Here is a 19,109-nt window from a genome sequence, read left to right on the forward strand (position 1 = left end):
GTGCTTAAAATCAGCTATCTGGTCTGTCAGGAAATGCCAACTATTAAATTAAAATTCTTTTATCGCATGTTGATTTCTATTGCAAACTTACATTAGCAACTTGCTTTTTAGTATTTTAGATTTCGAAAGTTTATTCCCATTAATATTTTTAAGCAACCATTAAGAGTTTAAGTAACTAATTTAGACATTGCCATTTGCAGGTAGCCACATACTGTGGTGCAGGCAAATGGTAACTCGTTCCTTTTACAAGAATCATATGCTTGGCGATAGAACCAAATTGGTGAATCTGAGGGTTCATTTGGTAATTTGACTGTAAATGCACAAAGGCTAAGGTCAGCTCTTTTACTGTGTACATGTACTAATTCACAGTTGGTTTGTGGTTTTGGTAAACATGAAAGGAAACCTGACGGGAACTGTCAGGCTTGCTTTTGTCCTCACCTTCTTTCTATGGCATTTGAATTCTGTGCATGAAATACAACCTTGACTGGAACTGAATTTTGTGACAAAAGTTCTTTTCTAGTTTGTGAGGTTGTGCCTCTGTTACTGGCAGGTGGTTGCAAGAACCTGGTGAAATTGTCGGGGTTCAGAGGCTCGGCATGTTCAGGGAGAGGTTACAGGGGAGCAGATTCAGTGAGTGTGTCCCCCCAAAAGGAGCCAGACCTCCTGAGTGAGTTCTCATTGGAGAAGCAGCTCCAGGCTAGTTGCTTTGAATTAAGGCAGAGGGAGTCCCCTGGGAGGGGTGCAAGCAGGAAGTCAGAGATTAGGTGGGACCTTGGCCTGGCAGGTGTGGTAATAGTTACACCAAACTTTCATAGGTTTGGCATTTCTTTCATTAGTATTTCTTTCTGGAGTCTTAAGTAAATTTGCATGCATCTAAATCCGATTACTTTGAGGAAATGTATACGTTCATGTTTACATTTCTTTCACATTTCAAAATTTCACCCTTCTTAGGAACTGTAAAGCAAGACTGAAATACGTGAGTGAATCAAGATTGGTAGCCATCATTAATTTATTATTTCGTTATTTCTGGCGGTGGCCTTTACGATGTACTTTGAAAACAGCCTAAGCTTTTTCTTGTTTACAGTAGCTTCTGACTTTTGTGGCCAAATTATCTAAAATAAAATATCTTTGATTTTTAGTTTGGATTATCAGACACTACATTGTCTGAAAGTGTATTCTTTGAAAGCTTGTTTCCCAAATAAAATCTGTGGGAAAGAGGACTAAATGCTGAGTAACGTTTTCTTAGAGTAAAACCACCTGTGGATTCCACGGTTGTCCTTCTGTCCTGTGACCAGTGTCTAGCTGGCACCGTATCAGGTATGGCTGGAAAGCGAAAGGGAAAGTGATTCATACAGTCTTGAAAAAAATTCATAAGTTGAAAAAAAAAATTCGTAGAGCCTTGAAAAAAGTTTGTAGACTGACAGATGCCTGAGTGAGCTGAAGAGAAGGGAGGGCTGGATCTTGCCCCATCAAAGGCGTTCATACCCTGTTCCTTGGTCCAGACCCGCTCTTAGACGTTAAGGAATTGTGTACCCAGAATATATTTTCTTTTTCTCTTTAGGCTTAAGAACTGCAAGAAGGCTGCGCAGTTGGCTGAATAGTTTTGTTCACATACTTTTGCATGTTTGTCGTGCACTTCAGCTCATCATACTGGAGGGCAGGAAAGGTTTATATTTTATGCTCGACGCTTGGAAGCATTTAGATTGGAAAATGAGAAAAATAAAAATGTTTATTCTAAATATACAGCTGTAGTGTTTTTGGACGGAACGAAGAAACTGTTATTCCCACAGAGGCTTGGGTGGTAATACGGATCTCTGTCCCAAGCACTTGTCAACTGTTAGATTCAGAGAGGAAACTTTCTGGGTGGGTCAAAAAATAATTTAAATACCAACTACGATTTATGGCTTTTTCCTACCCAGACACATGAAGGCCGGCCCAGTGGAGTTCCTCTGTGGACTAATGCAGGAAAAACTCACTCTGATCTTTGACATTAAACTAGCTGTCTTGTTATCATCTCTGACCTGCCAGGCTGGATTGCCAGTAGTTATGCTGTGTGGAGGAATTGTGTTGCCAAAGCCAGAAAATACCGAATTAAGTGGTTGTAATCTAAAAAGCTCTGCAGTCATGCATGTGCACGTTTCTTACAGCCAGAACCCTCAACCCGGTTTTTTTTTTTTTTTCCCTAAAAATTGTAGCTCTTGCTGCATAGAGCCAGACAGTGTAGATTAGACCCTGATACCTACTGGAGCCGAGACACTGGTCTTACCCAAGGCCGGTTCTTCACAGGAAAGAACAGTGATGAAAAACCATATATATGTCGCTTTCTTTCTATCACGGGCGTTTGTTTTGGGGCGAAGACTTAACAACAACAGGAATCTTAGCAGCAGAAGCTAATTTCATGAGCTGATAGGGAGGGAGCTCTGGAATGTTCCTGTTGCAGATGGCTGGTGGAGGCCTCGGTCATGTTTCATGCCGGTAAGACTGAGCAAATTGTTATTAATAGCTGACTCTTCTCATTGGTCAGAGTTACAGGACCATGAGTCAGCAGCCAGAGCATTAGAAAGCTAACATTCTATAGTGCTAAAACCTAAGTGGGTTACTTGATACATATGACTTGAGCACGTTGGTGTCCCTCTGTAGGAGCTGTGAACAGTCACCCTGCTTGCTAGTCATGTGAATTCCAGAGTTTCCTAAATTCACTACCAGCTCCTAAGGGGGAACGTTTGAGGCAATGAACGTCTCCATTTCCGGTGACTATTTATTGATGTACGTACACGTCTGTCTCATCAGCTCTCGGTAATACCGGGTCGCTGAATGAGCAGAGGTGGGGGTAGTCAGAGGGGTCTGTCTTTTTATTCCTCAGACTGCTTTCACTCACTTTTCCCGCTGACGTCAGTCAGTCCGTTTGGGCTGATACAATCTTGTGTTTTCTGGCTCTAGATTCTCGAAAGACAAAGGCAAACCCAGTCAGGGGCTGGTAGGAACGGAGAGGTTGGGTCACACTGCCTTTCCTCTTATACATGTGGCTGAGAGTTGATTGTCGGGTGTGCATCTTAATCGATTTCTTTATTTTCCAAAATGTCTTTTCTGTAAACTTCCTTGGCCATGATGCACAGCCTTTTTGAGATCACGTTTCCTCCACTCCTTTTTTTCCACCTAACTGCTCTCCTTATTTTGTCTTTCTCTCTTCCTTTATTCTTATGTAGGCCTGACCAAAGATGGCAGTAATGAAAATATTGATTCTCTTGAGGAAGTCCTTAATATTTTAGCAGAGGAAAGTTCAGATTGGTTTTATGGTTTCCTCTCATTCCTCTATGATATAATGACTCCCTTTGAAATGCTAGAAGAAGAAGAAGAAGAAAGCGAAACGGCAGATGGTGTTGATGGTACGTCACAGAATGAAGGAGTTCAGGGAAAGACTTGTGTCATTTTGGATTTACATAACCAGTAACTTTGATTCAGGGACTGAAGTCATTGGCTTACGAACCCCGGACGCAGCCTCCTTTTTCCTTCTTCCCTTTGCTCACCCAGGGCTTAGCGTGCAGTGGGGCAGCCGTGATGGAACAATACAAGGCAACCATGTGTGCTTTCTCCCAGTACGGCTGGCTCCTAGCGAGTCCCCTGCTTCGCTTTCCCACTTGTGGAAAGTGGGAACCCTGCATTCTCCTAGCCGTCTGCAAAGTGCATTGAGAATGACATAGTATAATTGGTTTCTGTATCTTTTTGTTGTAAGTCATGTATTCACTGAACTAAACTTAGAAACTTAATAGCAAATTGTTTTGTGATTAACCCTTGCTGTTTGTCCTTCTAACACACTATCAATTAAGATGATTATAACGGAATTGATTGTAGAATATTTATAGCATGATTCAGAAACTAAATGCTTCTCTGTTGATCTTTAACATGACTGATGTATAAAAAGATGGTTCATTAAAAAGCCGATTTTTTTTAAAAAATTGTAATTTGTTTAGGTTGATTTGTCAGGTTAATACAAATTTCAGTGTAAGAGTCTGTATTAATGGTGCTTTTAAAATTATTCAAAAACAACCCCATGTTTTTGCCTTAGGGTAGTTAAGTTACTGTATTCAGATGGTAGTGTGTCTGAATATTTCTGTCTATGAAAGCAAAATTTATTTTCAGTTTTCTTTCCAAGTATACATCCAGAGATAGTAATTCGAATTTTTTAAAAGCAGGCATATTACTGAAGAAGGAAAATGTGAACATGTGTCTTAAATAATGTTGTACATATTAAAATTATTCATCCTAAATAATGGTCTTTTTCCATTTTTTCCTGCATTACCTAATAATTGGCTATCAACTTTGGCTTAGGAATAATATGATTTTTAGGTTTGTAAATTAAATTTATTAAAGTGATAATTCTTTTTAGGAGAGTCCATTTTTGCCGTTAGAAAACCTTTAAAAACACCTTTGTATCAATTCATTTAAAATGAGTTTGCTTTAGTGATAGCAAAAGCAGTTGTGTTACCCATATCTAACATGAATTCCTTAAAATGAGATTTTATTCATTTTCTACTTCAAACAAAGCTCTTACAGCTTGAGAGCGGTAAGACCTAAGACCTTTGGTTTCTTTTACCTTTTTTATTGAATGGTATTTCATATTTTTACATCTCTTTGAGCTTCTCTGAAACTTAGCTTAGCATTGGTTCTTTGTAGAGCTTAAAACTGGAAAATACTGGCACATTTTAACATTTTATTTAACAGTAATAATTTCTACTTTTCAAATATTCATTCCTTAGCTTTTCCTATTTAATCGTATTGCTTTCAGTAAGTGGAATATTCACCCAGTTTTTCAGAGGGGACTATGACAAATTTAGCTTCTTTTTCAGAAATCACAGGCTGGAGCCTGAAAGTAGTCGTCTCAGATCAGAACGCTGGAAGCACATCGGCTTCCCCCGGAGTCAGCATTTATGTGTGTCAGGGAAGACTGTCTGATTGGCTGATCTTATTTTTAAAAAGTGTTATTCAGTAACTACTTTTGGAAATAGATGCACGTGTCGTACATTGGACAGTGAGCTAACACTGCAATTACTGTTTTAACTCTAGTTTGTCTTTTCCTAATTATTTGGGGAATGTGGGGAATTCATTCTGTTAATGTTTCTGACAGTCACATCTGATTATGTAATGTTAATATTCTGGAACAAATGGATATGATTTAATAATGTTCTTTCTGAAAGTTTATGTAGTTTATGCGCAAATTTATCCTGTCTTCCAGTTTGAATTTGAGTACTGTGAAATACCAGTTTAAATTCAAAAGAAGTCTTAGGCCTCACTCTCAGAGACATTCACTTAGCCAGCTGTCTGAGATGTATTTTTTTAAGGCAGTCTTGTTTCTTAATGCTTCATTGCTACTAACTCTAAAAGATGTTTGATCAGTTTATGAGAAGTAAATAATTAAATTTATGTGTTATCAATGTTTAGAATCATTAATTTCTCATCTGGCTTGGTTTTTTGTCATGATACTAATGCACATTTTATGTACAGAAATTAATTATGCTTTATTTTTGTAAGTGAAAAATAAGGGTGTGGGGTAATAATTTGCCATTTATTTTGTACCCCCTCTGATCAACCCTTTTGAAAAGCCTCTGACGAAGGTAAAAATCCAGATAGCTGGTGAACCCCTGACTTCTGTGACTTCCTTCAACTTGTGCCTAAGGCTTGCTTTGGTGAGAAAATAAAGGTATTTGCAAAACTGATATAGAGTATTTTGAAGCCAGTCAGTGTTGCTTCACTTGCATTTTACTTATTATACATGTTACAATTCTTAATTAAGGATTTATTGTGTAATTTTCTGTTTGATTATAGGAATATTCTTCTCGCTTACGTCTTTTAAACTTAGGAACTTACTTAAAAAGGCAAAGTTGTAATCTGTGTGTTTGACTGTTTGTTTATAGTGATGAAATTTTACATTGTACTCAATTCACTGCGTTTCCAGCTTGGAACAACTGAAGGGACTTTGCGGAACGTGCCCTGAGTTCATCTCCTCAGAGCTGCCCTTGCATCCTCAGATGCACTGCACTTTGTCCAATTGCAAAGGCATTGGGTTCTCTGGAGTTTGGTGCAAAAACAAGGAAGTGGAACTCAGGGGACTTAGCTAGACTGAACAAAATGTTTCCTTGTCTGTCCTGATGCTTATAGATTTGGAGAATTATTGAAAAGAGGTATAGAGGGTTATGGCTGTGAACACCTGGCAGTTATAATTTTGGGGGATTGATACTCAGTGACCGTTTCTAAAGAAGATTCTGGTCTATAGGACCAATAAGATGTTTTCTGCAATTTGGGCTGTGGAATTTTCTTTGATCACCATGCCTATTTGGAGCACTTCTGTAAAATTCAGTGACGCAGACTTTATTGTCACAAATTGATTGATGAAACAGTATGCTGAATTCTCTGCCTCTGTTATTTATTGAGATAACTGTGTAATACACAGGAGTAGATATTAACTAAAGTGTGAAGTCTTTGAAGTTAGGAGTCAGGGTAGGCTGCATTTGAATCCCTCTTCAAAGCTGAACCCAACGTAGGATATTTATTAAATGTTTGCTGGGGTTAGTCCTAATGAGTGAGAACTCCAGGAGTTATTCATTAAATAGTAGAACACTGATTTTTTTTAAACAGCTTAAAAAGTGAAAAAAAAGTTGAATTTTTTTTTCAAGAGAAATAACATTTTGAAGTTCCTACGATACACTGACCTATGTTAGCAGAGGTCTTTAGGTGATCTCTCTTGATATCTCATTTGTATTTGAATCTGCATTTTATCTTTATTCGAACTCTCAGTCTCTGGATGTCATCCCTTCTTAAACTTTCAGTCTTTCAGTTCTCTTATGTTCTGATCTTCCTTTGTCATTGAGGATCCGAAGGCTCAGTAGCTTCCTTTTTTCAAAAATGTCTGGGGTTATATTGCCACACCACCTATCTAAGAATAAAAAAGAAACTGATACAGTGTCTTGGCATGCCTTTTACCAAGACTAGACATTTGTCCTTGAGCAGCAGTCTGCTTAGCTCACGGAACTGTTCCTTAGGCATTTGAGGCCTGATCTGTAGTCATCGTTGAAATAAATTAGGGCGTTTCGTATGGGCAGGAGGCTCAGGATGATTCACTGGTCTCACCAGGGACTGTGAGAATGACTGAGATGACCTAAGGATGACATGATACCCTGCTGACCAATTCTGTGACCATCTCCCTGAGAGTCTGCAGCAGCTACTTGGGTTTCTGTAACGGAGCCAGTCTCCCAAAATCGTGTCTGCTGCATGTGGTGAGACCATGGGTCCAACCAGGGGCTTAATGATACAGCATTTTAATTTCATACGGAACATTTCACCTTGAAAATGTGTGTCGGATAGTGGCTCTGAGGCAGTGGCCAAAATAATGTTAATTACCTTTAGGTTCTAAGAGAGGAATATAAGACCTGCTTTTTCTTTCAAATATCTGTATAAGAATTCCCAAATAGTCAACAGAGCTATTAACAATAATCAGCTTAAAACCACTGGGATAAGCATACAGTTTCAAAAAGAAGTGTACAACGTGATGATTCCTTTTATTTACTTCTGGGGGGCCATTCTCTTCACTCGTAACCGTATCCTAACATGTCTCTGATGACCGCCTTCACCTGGAATGTCTTCTATCAGTAAAAACAACTTGTATCCAAATGGATTGCAAAGTACCAATACCAAGGTGTTTCCTTTTCACACTCTAATTATTTTCTCAGTACAACTTGGAAACTATTTTTAAGGAATTTTATTGTCATGAAGTTTATTGTTTAATGGAATTGTCTCCCCTCCCTCCCCCTTTTTTCCCCCTCCTGGGCATTGGCTATGGTAGTAAAGAGAGAAAAGGAGAAAAAGAGGGCACACTTGTTGATTTTGGACACTACTGTAGTGCGAGTTCACATCAGCCATAGATATGAATAATACTAATTTAATTCTGTTTAGAATTAATGATTATATAAAAGCAAAGCCTTACGTACTTGTGGTTTTCTGTGGGGCTACTTCAGTAATGTCCCCAAACTTGAACTTGTCTTTCTTTCTTTTTTCCTTTTTTCTTTTCCTTTACATGCTGTCACCAAGCCAGGATCACCACTGACCCCTTCTCCACCATAGGGCTTCACACTGTGGTGGGAAAACGATCTATTCTGTGTTCACCTGAATCCAGCCTCCATGAGGTGCTCCCTGCTTGGTGACAGTTCTCTTTAGTTGGTGTTCAGACACTTTCTTTCCATCTTCTTTCCTCTGTAGAGGTGGTTTTGCTTTCTGCTTTATCAAGATGGTCCACTCTGGCTTGGGTTCCATTCATTGGCATCTCTCTACACTGCACAGCACTTTTTTTTACCCTGAGAAGTGCATTGAGTCATTGTTTCCTCTCTCACTGGTCACGTTTTGGAAGCTTGACTTCTGCCCTGTGGCTGCACCTCCTCCCTCTAGCCTCATTCTTTCTTCCTCACAGACTTCAGCTTCCTCTAGCCTTCAAAGTGCACGAATGGAGATAAAATTCTTCGAACCCTGTTCCTTTTGTGCCCCCTGAGAATCTTGGGAAATTCCGTAGAGGATCACTTTTCCTCGAAGGAGGGAAGAGAGGCCCTGATGAGCACCCTGGGGTGTTGCTCACCTTCCTTCCTACCTGTTTCTCATCGTAACCTGACTGCCTCTTGTAAAACTGTAACCTTACAGGACACTTACTAACGTAATTCAGTACTGTCCTCATCCTAAACCTGTCCTCATGCTTTCCTTCCTTCTGCTGCTGCTTTGACCTTTAAAACCCTGAGTTTTCTGTTTACCTTTATTTATTTGTTTGTTTGCCTGCATTTTCTTGACTGTCCCCATTTTCTTTATTACATAGAGGCTCCCGTGTGCCCTTCTGTTTCCTAAGTGCTCTGCTTTCCTTCACGTGTGTGCTTTTTCCTTCAGGAACTGAATATGATCATGGTGGTTTAAATGATTCATTCAGTCTTTGTCATGTCAAAAATACCGAAACATTATTGACTATATGCTTTAAGTTCAGAAAAGGAAGCTTAAGTCGATACTTTGGAATTTTAACCAGTGCCTTGCCCATTGTCAATTTGTGACTCTTTAAGGATTTATACTCCAACGGGAAAAGTTTTAAATCTTCAGTGCTTATTATTTTTTCCTGTTTCACGAATCTGATGTTAATCTAATCTTTGCCTTATTAACAACAGATGTTAACTAGCCTTTTCATCAGTGTAGTCCTTTTGACTCTATCATCATAGTGGGGTGGGGGTGGGAGGCAGGGTGGTCTGATTTCCACCTTTCTGCTTTTTGAGCGAAAATCTGGGCCTTCCAGTCAAGAACATGCAGGCCTTAGGAGGCGATATTAGCATCACTGAAGGTGTGTTTTAATGCTTTATGCTAATTTCTTTTGCACATTGGATAATACCCATATATTTAAAAGCTGGCATTGCAAGAGTAAGTTTGGTATTTTACTAAAATGAACTTCACTGGGGAGTAGCCCAAGGTGGCATTCAGTATTACAAGGTAGTGTGCTGGTTTTGATAGAGTTTAGGGAAAAACTGGGCTTTGCTTGTGAAAAATAATTGTCCTACACACACTAGTTTTGGTTATGTACACATACCCAGTAACTGGACAGATAAAGATAGCCATGGGGAGCAGTTAATTCCCATTTCTGTTTTTAATGTAGTCAGTGGCAAGACATGCTAATACTCCCCCACCCCCCCCCAGAATGATAATGGTGATATCTCAACCCAAATAAATCTCCATTCTCAAATGGACTGTCTCATTTGATGGAAACAAATTGTCATGGACAGAGAAAGGGGAAGGAATTTAGCAGTGGAGCATGATTCGATCAGTATAACAGATCTCGTTATAATCCAGTATAAAATACCCAGTTTGGCAGGTGGGAGTGTGATTACGGTTTTGAGAAACATACAAAGGGGATTCTACAGTTTCTAGCAGGAGTATGTGTGAAAGGGTTAGGGGCTTTCTTGTGACACCGCTTCAGACCTTAGCCGTGGAGTGAAAGGTTGTGCATGGTGCTGCCCCCTGCAGGAGATGAGCTGTAATCACCTACCCTGGTTAACCCAGGAAATGGATGGGCAACTTGGAATGCCACTTTGGAAAGTCGGCTGATACATGAGTATAAAATAACATTTATGCAGCCAGGAAATAGAATTGGGACCATGACTTGGCTGAAATGCTAAGTACAGATTGATTGCAATCAGAATGTATAGAGAGGTATGCGGTATTGACATTTGTTAGAAGGTTAAAAAGAAACCCATTATCAGAACTTCCATTTGCCTGGAGAGGAAGTAGAAAGCCTTTGCAAAGCTTTTAGGTGAAGTATAAGAAAATTAATATATACCTCCATAATAGTGTCATTCTTTTACTCATGTAATTTTTTATAAAGAAAGTTTGAAACTATGGGGGGAAAAGCCATGATTATTCAGATGATACAGAGTCAGATTCTATCAAAATATGCTATCCTTTTTTGGGGTGGCAGTGATGATTGAGTAGGGAAGTAGGGTCCCCGGGAACTTTCCCCTCTGGTGTTTGTAATTGATCATCTGTATCCAAGTGGAAGTCCACTATCCAGGCACCGCTGAGAGGGAGACCCCATTTCCAGGGGGTAACTAGACTTTTCTAAAGCCAACAATTCTTTCAGATCTAAGGCAGCTTATAAAGTTGACTACGTCAAAAGTGATTTTAATGCACTTTTTGGTTATAGATAGTGGGAGTAAGGTTCTAAAATGACATATTTGTATGTTGAAGGACTGAATATTTTTAGTGATAAATTTAAGAAAATTTAATAGATGCATCAATTTCAACTATTTTACAGATAATAATTTTTTAAATTGCCTTGATATTTTCTGTTTATAACCTATTTTCATCTTGTAAATACCAACAGAAGGACCTGGTGGGGTAGCCAAGAGAAAAACTAAGGCTAAAGGTATTTTCTGTTTGTCAAATTAGCCTTGAGTGGATCAAGTTTAATGCTTGAAAATGCATGACAGATATTATGTAGATGCCGTTACTAATGCCAAACCTTATTGCTTTTTGGTTTTGGGTGCACCTTTGCGCATAAGTAGTTTTATCAAGACTTCATTTTTAAAGAATTTTCTGCCTCGGGCCTATAATTTTAAGTAATTTCCTTCTCATGTTATCAAAACCTTATAACAGTCTCTAAATTCCACATATTAAGTTTACAGTATACGCATCCTACTTACCTTCCAACCTCTGAACACTTGCTCAGTTTGAATTTTTTAGTTCCTATTGGAAATAAAGATGAATTCATCGGTGATTGATTGCATTTCTCCAAAAGCTCTCATGAGGCTGTCTTAGAGCACAGTAAACAATAAAAGTCAGTGTGATCACATTTGTAGTTTTCAGTAAAATGAAAACTTAGATTTATAATCTGGAGCACTGTGTTATGCTGTTAGAAAATTTGCCGTGTTTGATGTTTTGGTTCATTAAGAATTATAACACCTGTTAACCACTGTGTAGAAGCTAACAGCTTATTATTACAGCCTTATTTTGTATCCCTGTGGTTTTTCTTGTTCACATGTAAATATTTCTGTCCTCCAGGGAAAGGGGCATGGAGGAAGTGCATGCTTTTCTTTATACATCTGTAATATTCTTTCGTGTTCAGGTGCTTGGCACATTGTTTGTAGTTTGACTTTAGTGAAACATTAACAGATGGGATTTTACTACGTGATTTGTATTTTAATTTTAGGATTAGGAAATTTTAGCATTTTAACTTTGGCATCCCACCTGAATCATTCCTGGAAAAAATACAGAATTTTTTTTTTCTGATTTTTATTCTGATACAAATAATTATGGAATAAGTGGCCAATGAAGTGTAAGTTTATTCCTTGATCTCTAGAGGGGTAAATTAAACATTAGAGGTTTAATATTTTAAAAACCATGTGCAGAATAAGACCTGCCAGCCCTGCACAAGCATAGTGTTCTTGCAGTGGCTTCGTCTGTTACTCTGAGCAGCCCCAAAGGAGAATGAGGACTCGGAGGATGGCTGATGATTTATGAATTCTCTTCTGTATTTTTATAAGGTTTTAATAAGATTGTCAGGAAGAATTGAATAACATTTTGTCCTGTGTGAGTTTTACATGATTTTGATGGGCAGAAACAGCTTCCACATTTTATCACATTAAAGAAATCTTTCTCTTTTTCGTTTCCACTTAAATGCTACATTATACAGCGAACACCTTGCTTCTCTTATGGTTTCCTAGTGAGAGAGCAAGAGAGTGAAATTCAAAGCTTTTGCTAGCAGCACTGTTCAACTGTTATTTACAGCAAGTTGAAAGCAGCGCCTCACACAAGATTTGGAATCACCTGTAAATGTTTGTCTTACTGCTGTCTCCCCCGTGAGCTCGGACAAGATGTATGTTGGCTTGGAGTGGCACTACATAAAATAACAGGAAATATACTTAAAGGAATACTGATTTCATAATGTTGAACATAAGCAGAAAAGAAGTTCTACTTGTCATTTTGAATACCATAGATAACGAATTTAAAATTTCATGCTTGTGTGGAAATTGTATTTTTCTTAACTAAGAAAATGAAATGGTACTTCGCTTCTCATTTGTGCATAATATTTTCAAGGAGTGTAAGCACAAGTATTTTAAGGACGTAAAAATTTTTGTTAGAGCTAAAGACTTTTAAATTGTCTTTGTTCAAATACTTGCCCGTTATGGAAAATGCATTCTTATATTGCCAGTGTTCCTTTAATTATGTTGTTACAGCTGTAAAATGTGAGTTCTTAATGCTTTGTGTAAAGTACTGCCTTTATGGATGGACTCATTAACACTGCATGCTAACCTTGTCTTGAGACAAATCATGCCGTATTTCAAGCTGGAAAAATATGATGGCAAGGTCGTAGCATTTCTTTTATAGCTGATACTTTATAGAGATTTGCATCTGTTTTTAGCCAATTTAAAGCTAGTGGATGAAAGTCACTTTTTGAACGATCATTTCATGTGTGTGGGGAGGTATAAAAAAAAGACAACACTTTTGCACTAAATTGCTGTCCTATGAATTGAGAGATGCCTTCAATAAACGTTTTTTCCTTTGATTGGAAAACCCGAAAGTTAAAGAACTCACTAAAGAAGAGCTCAAGAAGGAAAAAGAGAAGCCTGGGTCCAGGAAGGGAAGTAAGGATGAAGAGAGAAAAAGGGGGAAGAAGGAAAAAGAGGATGACCGGAAGGACAAGAAAATTGTGGATTCAGATGTTTCCCGGAAAGAGTCTCCTAAGAGTAAAAAGGACAGAGACAAAGAGGAAGTGGGACTCGATAAAGGCACTAAAACCAAGGAAAATAGGAAAAAGCCAACCAATGTAAAGGATATTTCTGGTGAAGTGGCACGCAGAGACAAAGATGATAGAAAGGAGGGGAGTTCTGCCAGACACGCACACCCAGCCACGGGAAATAACCAGAAGAGAGGGAACTGAAGCCCTGACAGCATCGTCCCAAGGATGCGCGGTTACATCCTTCGTCCTGATCTGCCGCTGACGGGCGGGCGTAGCAAACTTCGGCTTGCTCTGCTTGCTTAGTTACATCTGGAAGACGTGTCAGTTAGCCCTTGAATGCATTCACTGGTGCTCAGCAAGTAAATTCTTGGAAATTTAGGTACCTGTCTCATGCTTCTAAATTTAAAAGATGAAGCTTTCAAAATGGATGTAATAGAAATATGATGTAATAATGTTGATTTTTATTAATCTATCGATCATGTGTCTAGATGAATGTATGTGTATAATTTGCATTGTAATGAATTTATTGCTCGGTAATGTTTTCACTGGAGTTAAGACTATTAAAATCTCAAATAGCGTTTATAGGCAGAGTGATGTGTAAGGTTCAGGTACGAGCAATACTCAGGTAGGTAGGAAGTTACCTTCTTTCTCCGTTGCCGGTTGTTTTTCTTCCTTCCTTCTCCTTCCCGCTTTCCTGCCTGCCTTTCTTCCTCACCTACCCTCTTCCTTCTCCACTTCCTTTCTCCATCCCCTTTTCCTTCCTGTCCTCCCAGCTCTTCCCAGGGCACCTCCTCGGCCCTTTGCGGATCTGCGTTTCCCCTTCCCCAGGCCTTTCCCTCTGCTGTCTCTCTCTCCTCTCCTGTCTGTCCTCCTCAGTCTTACCCTTTCACCCCTCTTTTCACCCCTTCATGCCTCCTCACTCCTCTCCCCTCCTCAAGTTGCTTCTTTCCAACCATCCCTCCCCCACCTTTTCCTAATCTCCCAATAAATTCTTAATGTTTACTTTGTTCTGAGAATTCTAGAAACGGTCATGGGTAAAAGAGAATTTTATGTAGAACAGCAGGGTATTTATGATATCTTTACAGACTCAGAATAGTTATAGAAAGGCTTTCCTTATTTCAAACTGGGATATCCTTTCGTTTTATAATCACAGTTTTTCAGTTGTTTTGGTTGAATGGCGTTTATTTTTCACATTTGATGGTATCGAAATTGTTTACCACTTCTAAGGAGTTGCAAATTGGGGGATCTAACTAGAGGTCAGAATTGAGTTCAGAAAACATTTAATAAAGTGAAATTTGAATAAGAAATACATTTCTCCAAATGGTTTGTGCTGTTCTGCATGAAGTCTTAAGTCTCTAATTGTGACTGGTGGTGAAATTCGGTTCTTGAATTTGAGAAGAGCAACCTGATTTGTTGAAACAGAATCAGAGGTGCTGCCCTAAAGATTTTATTTTTTTTTAAAAATGAGTGTTCAACTTTTTTCTATGAAGAGCTTAAAAATAGAGATTTTTGGCCTAATTAAGGATATTTCAAATCAGGAAGGAGTAAGCATTAAGTGTCAAAAGTTTCTAAAAGTATTGTACCCCTCCCCTTTTTAAAATATGTTTGTACCTTTTATGGCTTAAAATCAAACACACATTTAATTGACACAAAGTCCAACTGACATAATAAAATTATACAGCAAGGGGGAAGTCCTAGGGAACACCTAGTCTGATATCTCTAATTCAGTCCTATCATTTTATTGTTTAAAAACTGAGGTCTGAAGAAATTGTCATACATGGTAACTTGGGGTTTCGTATGTTGTTTGGTTGGGATTTGGTTGTTTTTATAGATTGATTACAGGAACACAGTAAACCAAACAGGGAACTCGATGGCTGGTTTGCTTGGCAAATGCAGGGGCACTGCCTTGAGAGGAATAGACCCCAAGTACAGACCTGTAGTGGGAGCTGTTTCTTCCTAGCGCTCTTCTCAACAGATCTTGGCTCTGAGCGTTTCTACTTGACTTGATTCTACTTGGAGGTGAGGAGTGTGGCCCTCAGATAGATCTTCCTCTTTTAGCCATCCTTGTGCAAAGATGCAGTTTTCTGGGACGGCCCTGGGAGGAAAGTCCTGGGAGATCTGGGCTGTCCTGCTTAGGTCTGGCGAGCCTCTGTGATCGCTCCTGTCATTGGGGATGGCTTGGTCTTCCCAGGCAGGCTCCTGTGCACAAAGCTGTGGGTGGGGGCTGAGGGGGTCCCTCTCAAACCGTATGAAGTATTCCTGCAGAAAACGGTTTGTAGGAGGAGCAGAGGGAGGCTCTGACAAGCACTGGAAAGAACAAGAAGCAAAACTGTCTAGCAACTGTATAAAAGTTACAACCTTTTAAAGATAAATCCTTTTTAGAAACACTTTTTTTCCATCAATAAATGCTTACTATAGGAGGGGAGAAAACCTTGCAGTTAGAGCTTGCTGGATTGATTTTTTTAAATTTATGTACCAAACTTTAAGTGTTGATTTCTGTACAGATAATTTTTTTCCTCCCTTGCAGAAAAGGGCAGAGAATTATAATTACATTTACTGAGGGCATTCTAATAACTTTTACCTTGGTTTTTAAGGACAGTCAATAGCTATGAGGCATAAAGTACACAAATACTAAATTCTGAGAAAATGAGTGAAAAAAATTTAGAATAACCCTAATGAGGGTAAGAATATAAATATCTGTTGTTATTTAATAAAGCACTTGGAAATATTTTAGTTCTATCACTGAGTTTTCCTTTGAATATCAGCTCAAGAATTGAATTGAAACATCTTTCCTAAAACATTAAAAATATTTCAAGAGCTCTTGTGAACTGGCAATCGGCTTATTTTCTTGCTTTCTTTTTTCCTTCCTTCCATTTCTTTAGTAAACAAGGCTTCAACTGAATTTTATTGAAGTTGAGGTCACTTATCCAACTCTGTTGGCGCTTACTGTCCACCTAAACAAGCTTAGTGCAAGGTACTTCTGATCATGATTAATGGGTTAAAATTATGCTCGCTTTCTCATTTTTACTCACTTTTCTATTCACTGTGTAGTTATTTCTATATTCTGCTGCTTCATATTGTTATGTAAGGATAATTAAAACCAGAAAGGTCACCCTTTTAAAATAAGTCAACTAAAAAACAAGGACAAAAATTTCATAATACGAAGTAGTTGGGAGTCAGAAAATCCTAAAGAGTGAAAATTAAATACTAAGAATGTAAATTGATTTTGTTATTATCACTAACAAATTATTTAAGTTTCACTAAGAAATGATACACAGAATTCTAAAAAATGACGTTATTGGCATAGTTGTCCTTAAATTTTTTTATGGCAGTATTTCCCATGTGAGTAGCAGTCATTGTAAAGACAGTTTTATAGAAATATTTGGGGCCCTGTCAGTTTTTTCAGGAATCTTTTATCCTTTCATATTCAAAATACTTTCTTTGGAAGCACTTTATCATCCCTGAATTTTTTTCCCTTCCGTTGCTGTGATGTGTGACATCTGTGTTTCATTTGTTAATGGCTTTGTTTGTGAATCACAGTTATTTCTAGCATTACTTGTAATCAACTGTTTGAAATCTAATTTTTTTTTTTTTTACAAGATTTTCAGTTTTGCTTTATGGATAATTGGCATTGTGTATAGATGGCCCCATGACATCTCAAAATGAGGGAGAGACTGGTAAAGAAATTGACATAAATCTGTTAGTGTGAAAGTTTGAGTTAATCCCAGGGGTTAATTCTGCAAGTGACTGGTTCACAGAGACTGTTCTGTAGTGTTAAGGCCTGTTGAGTCACACAGCTTTGTAAGTTCAGAGTTCTCATAATTATTATTTGGGTAATAAGGGCTCCCTCTATATACTTCCATTAGGAAACAAAGACATTTTAATGATCTAAGTTAACTGAAATGTCATTGTCTGTGAAACGGGTTAGTGGTGTATGCTGTGTCTCCCCCATTCCTTCTGTTAACGCCTGTTGGTGGCAGTTCTCTGGATTGATCGCTCAGATTAGTTCACTGTAAAATGTGTCTTGGAAAGGCTGGTTTTCCTCACTTTTCCCTCAAGGTGGTTGTGAGAACAGCTGGTGTTGCCTGTGCATGAGGGGCTGGTACATTGTTGGCACTCAAATGGTAAAAGTCTACCAAGTTGTTTCAGTCATTAAAAATCTGGAAACCCTGGGGCTGTGATTCCCACTCCTACTTTTATCAACATTTTATGAGACAAATATTCAAGTCCTTTGTCCTCTGAAACTAATGTATCTTTGTGAAACAGGTGTGCTGGGCCCTGCTTTGTTCTGCAGAGATCACTGAGGGGGCAAAAACGAGTAACTCTAACGGTGGCATGTGTGTAGAGCCACAGGAATGCTTAGTTATTTAAAGGGTACTGCTACCACAGGGAAACCGAAGCTGTGAACTACAAAGGCCAGAAAAGTTATGGAGAAATAACGTGTCGTCTTAAGTATATGGTATAAATGAGAACTTTCACACCCAGTCTAATTGTGGAAAACTCATTCATAAGTTTGCTTTGTAGTCAGGACACGTTTTTCCACAGAAGCGATTTTATGGTCTTCAGAGCTTTCTACTCCAGTCTACAAAAACCTACTTAATTCCTAATTTTCAGTTTTGTTAAGTCTTGGTGTAACTGTTTCTATCAAAGAGGCATTCCTCATTCTTCCTCAGAATATTAGGAACACGTTTAGTTTTACTTCTAAGTATTTTCCGTAATTCTTTCGGTTATCTGTGTGAATCCAATTCAAATTAGCTTACGTGGACAAAAAACACTGACTGGCTCACATAACGGTGCAGACCAGGGGCAGCTGTGGCTTTTGTCCTTTGGTTGTACGAGACCTGGATGCCCAGACAGTGGCCTGGGCCTCTCTCTCCATCTTTGGACTCTCTCCGGAGCTGGGCTTCCTTCTCAGGCAGCCTGCCTGGGGTCGAGGCCCCTGTGCTCACATTTACCCCTGTTCCTTACAGGGTCGGGGTATGGGCTGACAGAGCTGTGATCCCAAGACCGTGGGCATGTGAGTGCTGGCCTGAAAACAGTGGGGTGATGGGAAACCAGTTCCTCAATGAAAGTCAGTGTGCTTCTACCAGGAGAAGGGGGAATGGGTGCAGGGCAGACCACACAGTGAATATTTATACCTGTACTTCATCTGCACCCGATGCAGGCAGTTTATGGAATTATTTTCCGCTTTTCCTCTCCTCTCCCCAGGCCTCCTCGTGCTGCTGCCCAAATGTGAAGGGTTGGATGGGCTGAACCTGAATGGGTGTCTCAGAGTCAGAGCCTTGGGAACGGAGAGAACTCAGCAATAACCTTAGGCAGTTAGAGGAATACAAGAGAATATTGCCGTATGATAAATGCTACCATTTAGTTATCAGGTGAACTAGGCTTATTTTGTTGTTAAGCTCCTTATGTATTCCCCTGGTTCTATTTAAAGAGAAAGTTTTTGTTCTTAGGAAACTGAAGGCTGAGTATTACATAGCAGACCCACAAGGCTTATTCTCATGAAAACCTTGTTTGGGGTACTTGGAAAAAAATCCTCAGTAACCATCGGTAGTCTCATGTCCTACCTCCTCCATTTGCCTGAGGATGAAACCACCTTAAGTAGTTGTCTATTACTAGTTTGGGGTGTCATTTTTACATAGAAATCAGTGTCTGCAAAAGCTTCCATTTTGTAAGCCCTGCCGAGCAGAACATCTTCTATTTTTCATGGTTCTCATTTCATACCTCATTTGATTTCATTTTTTGTATGTATTCATCAGTCTTTATTAGGATCTGTACATCGTGGAGGTCTGTCTGTCACTTCTCCCTTGCCTCAAACATTTCCTCTCTTGTATCCTAAGAGATCAGAGGAAGGCATATACTT

General features: G+C 39.0%; 1 protein-coding gene across 7 annotated transcripts in view; it reads left to right on the forward strand.

Moving 5' to 3' along the window:
* ASPH (aspartate beta-hydroxylase) overlaps positions 1-19,109 on the forward strand; it is a 162,834-nt gene that overhangs the window by 36,808 nt on the left and 106,917 nt on the right. Inside the window, exons 4-5 of one of the 7 annotated variants that reach the window (XM_032470010.1) lie at positions 10,892-10,933; positions 13,089-14,553. The exons of the other annotated variants lie outside the window; for them this stretch is intronic. Of the exons in view, the coding sequence (XP_032325901.1) occupies positions 10,892-10,933; positions 13,089-13,447 (401 nt within the window). The 3' untranslated portion in view covers positions 13,448-14,553. Of the gene's footprint in view, positions 1-10,891; positions 10,934-13,088; positions 14,554-19,109 lie in introns of those variants that run through there. 7 annotated transcript variants of the gene reach the window in all.

This window comes from Camelus ferus, chromosome 29 (assembly GCF_009834535.1).
Source record: "Camelus ferus isolate YT-003-E chromosome 29, BCGSAC_Cfer_1.0, whole genome shotgun sequence".
Taxonomy (NCBI): domain Eukaryota; kingdom Metazoa; phylum Chordata; class Mammalia; order Artiodactyla; family Camelidae; genus Camelus; species Camelus ferus.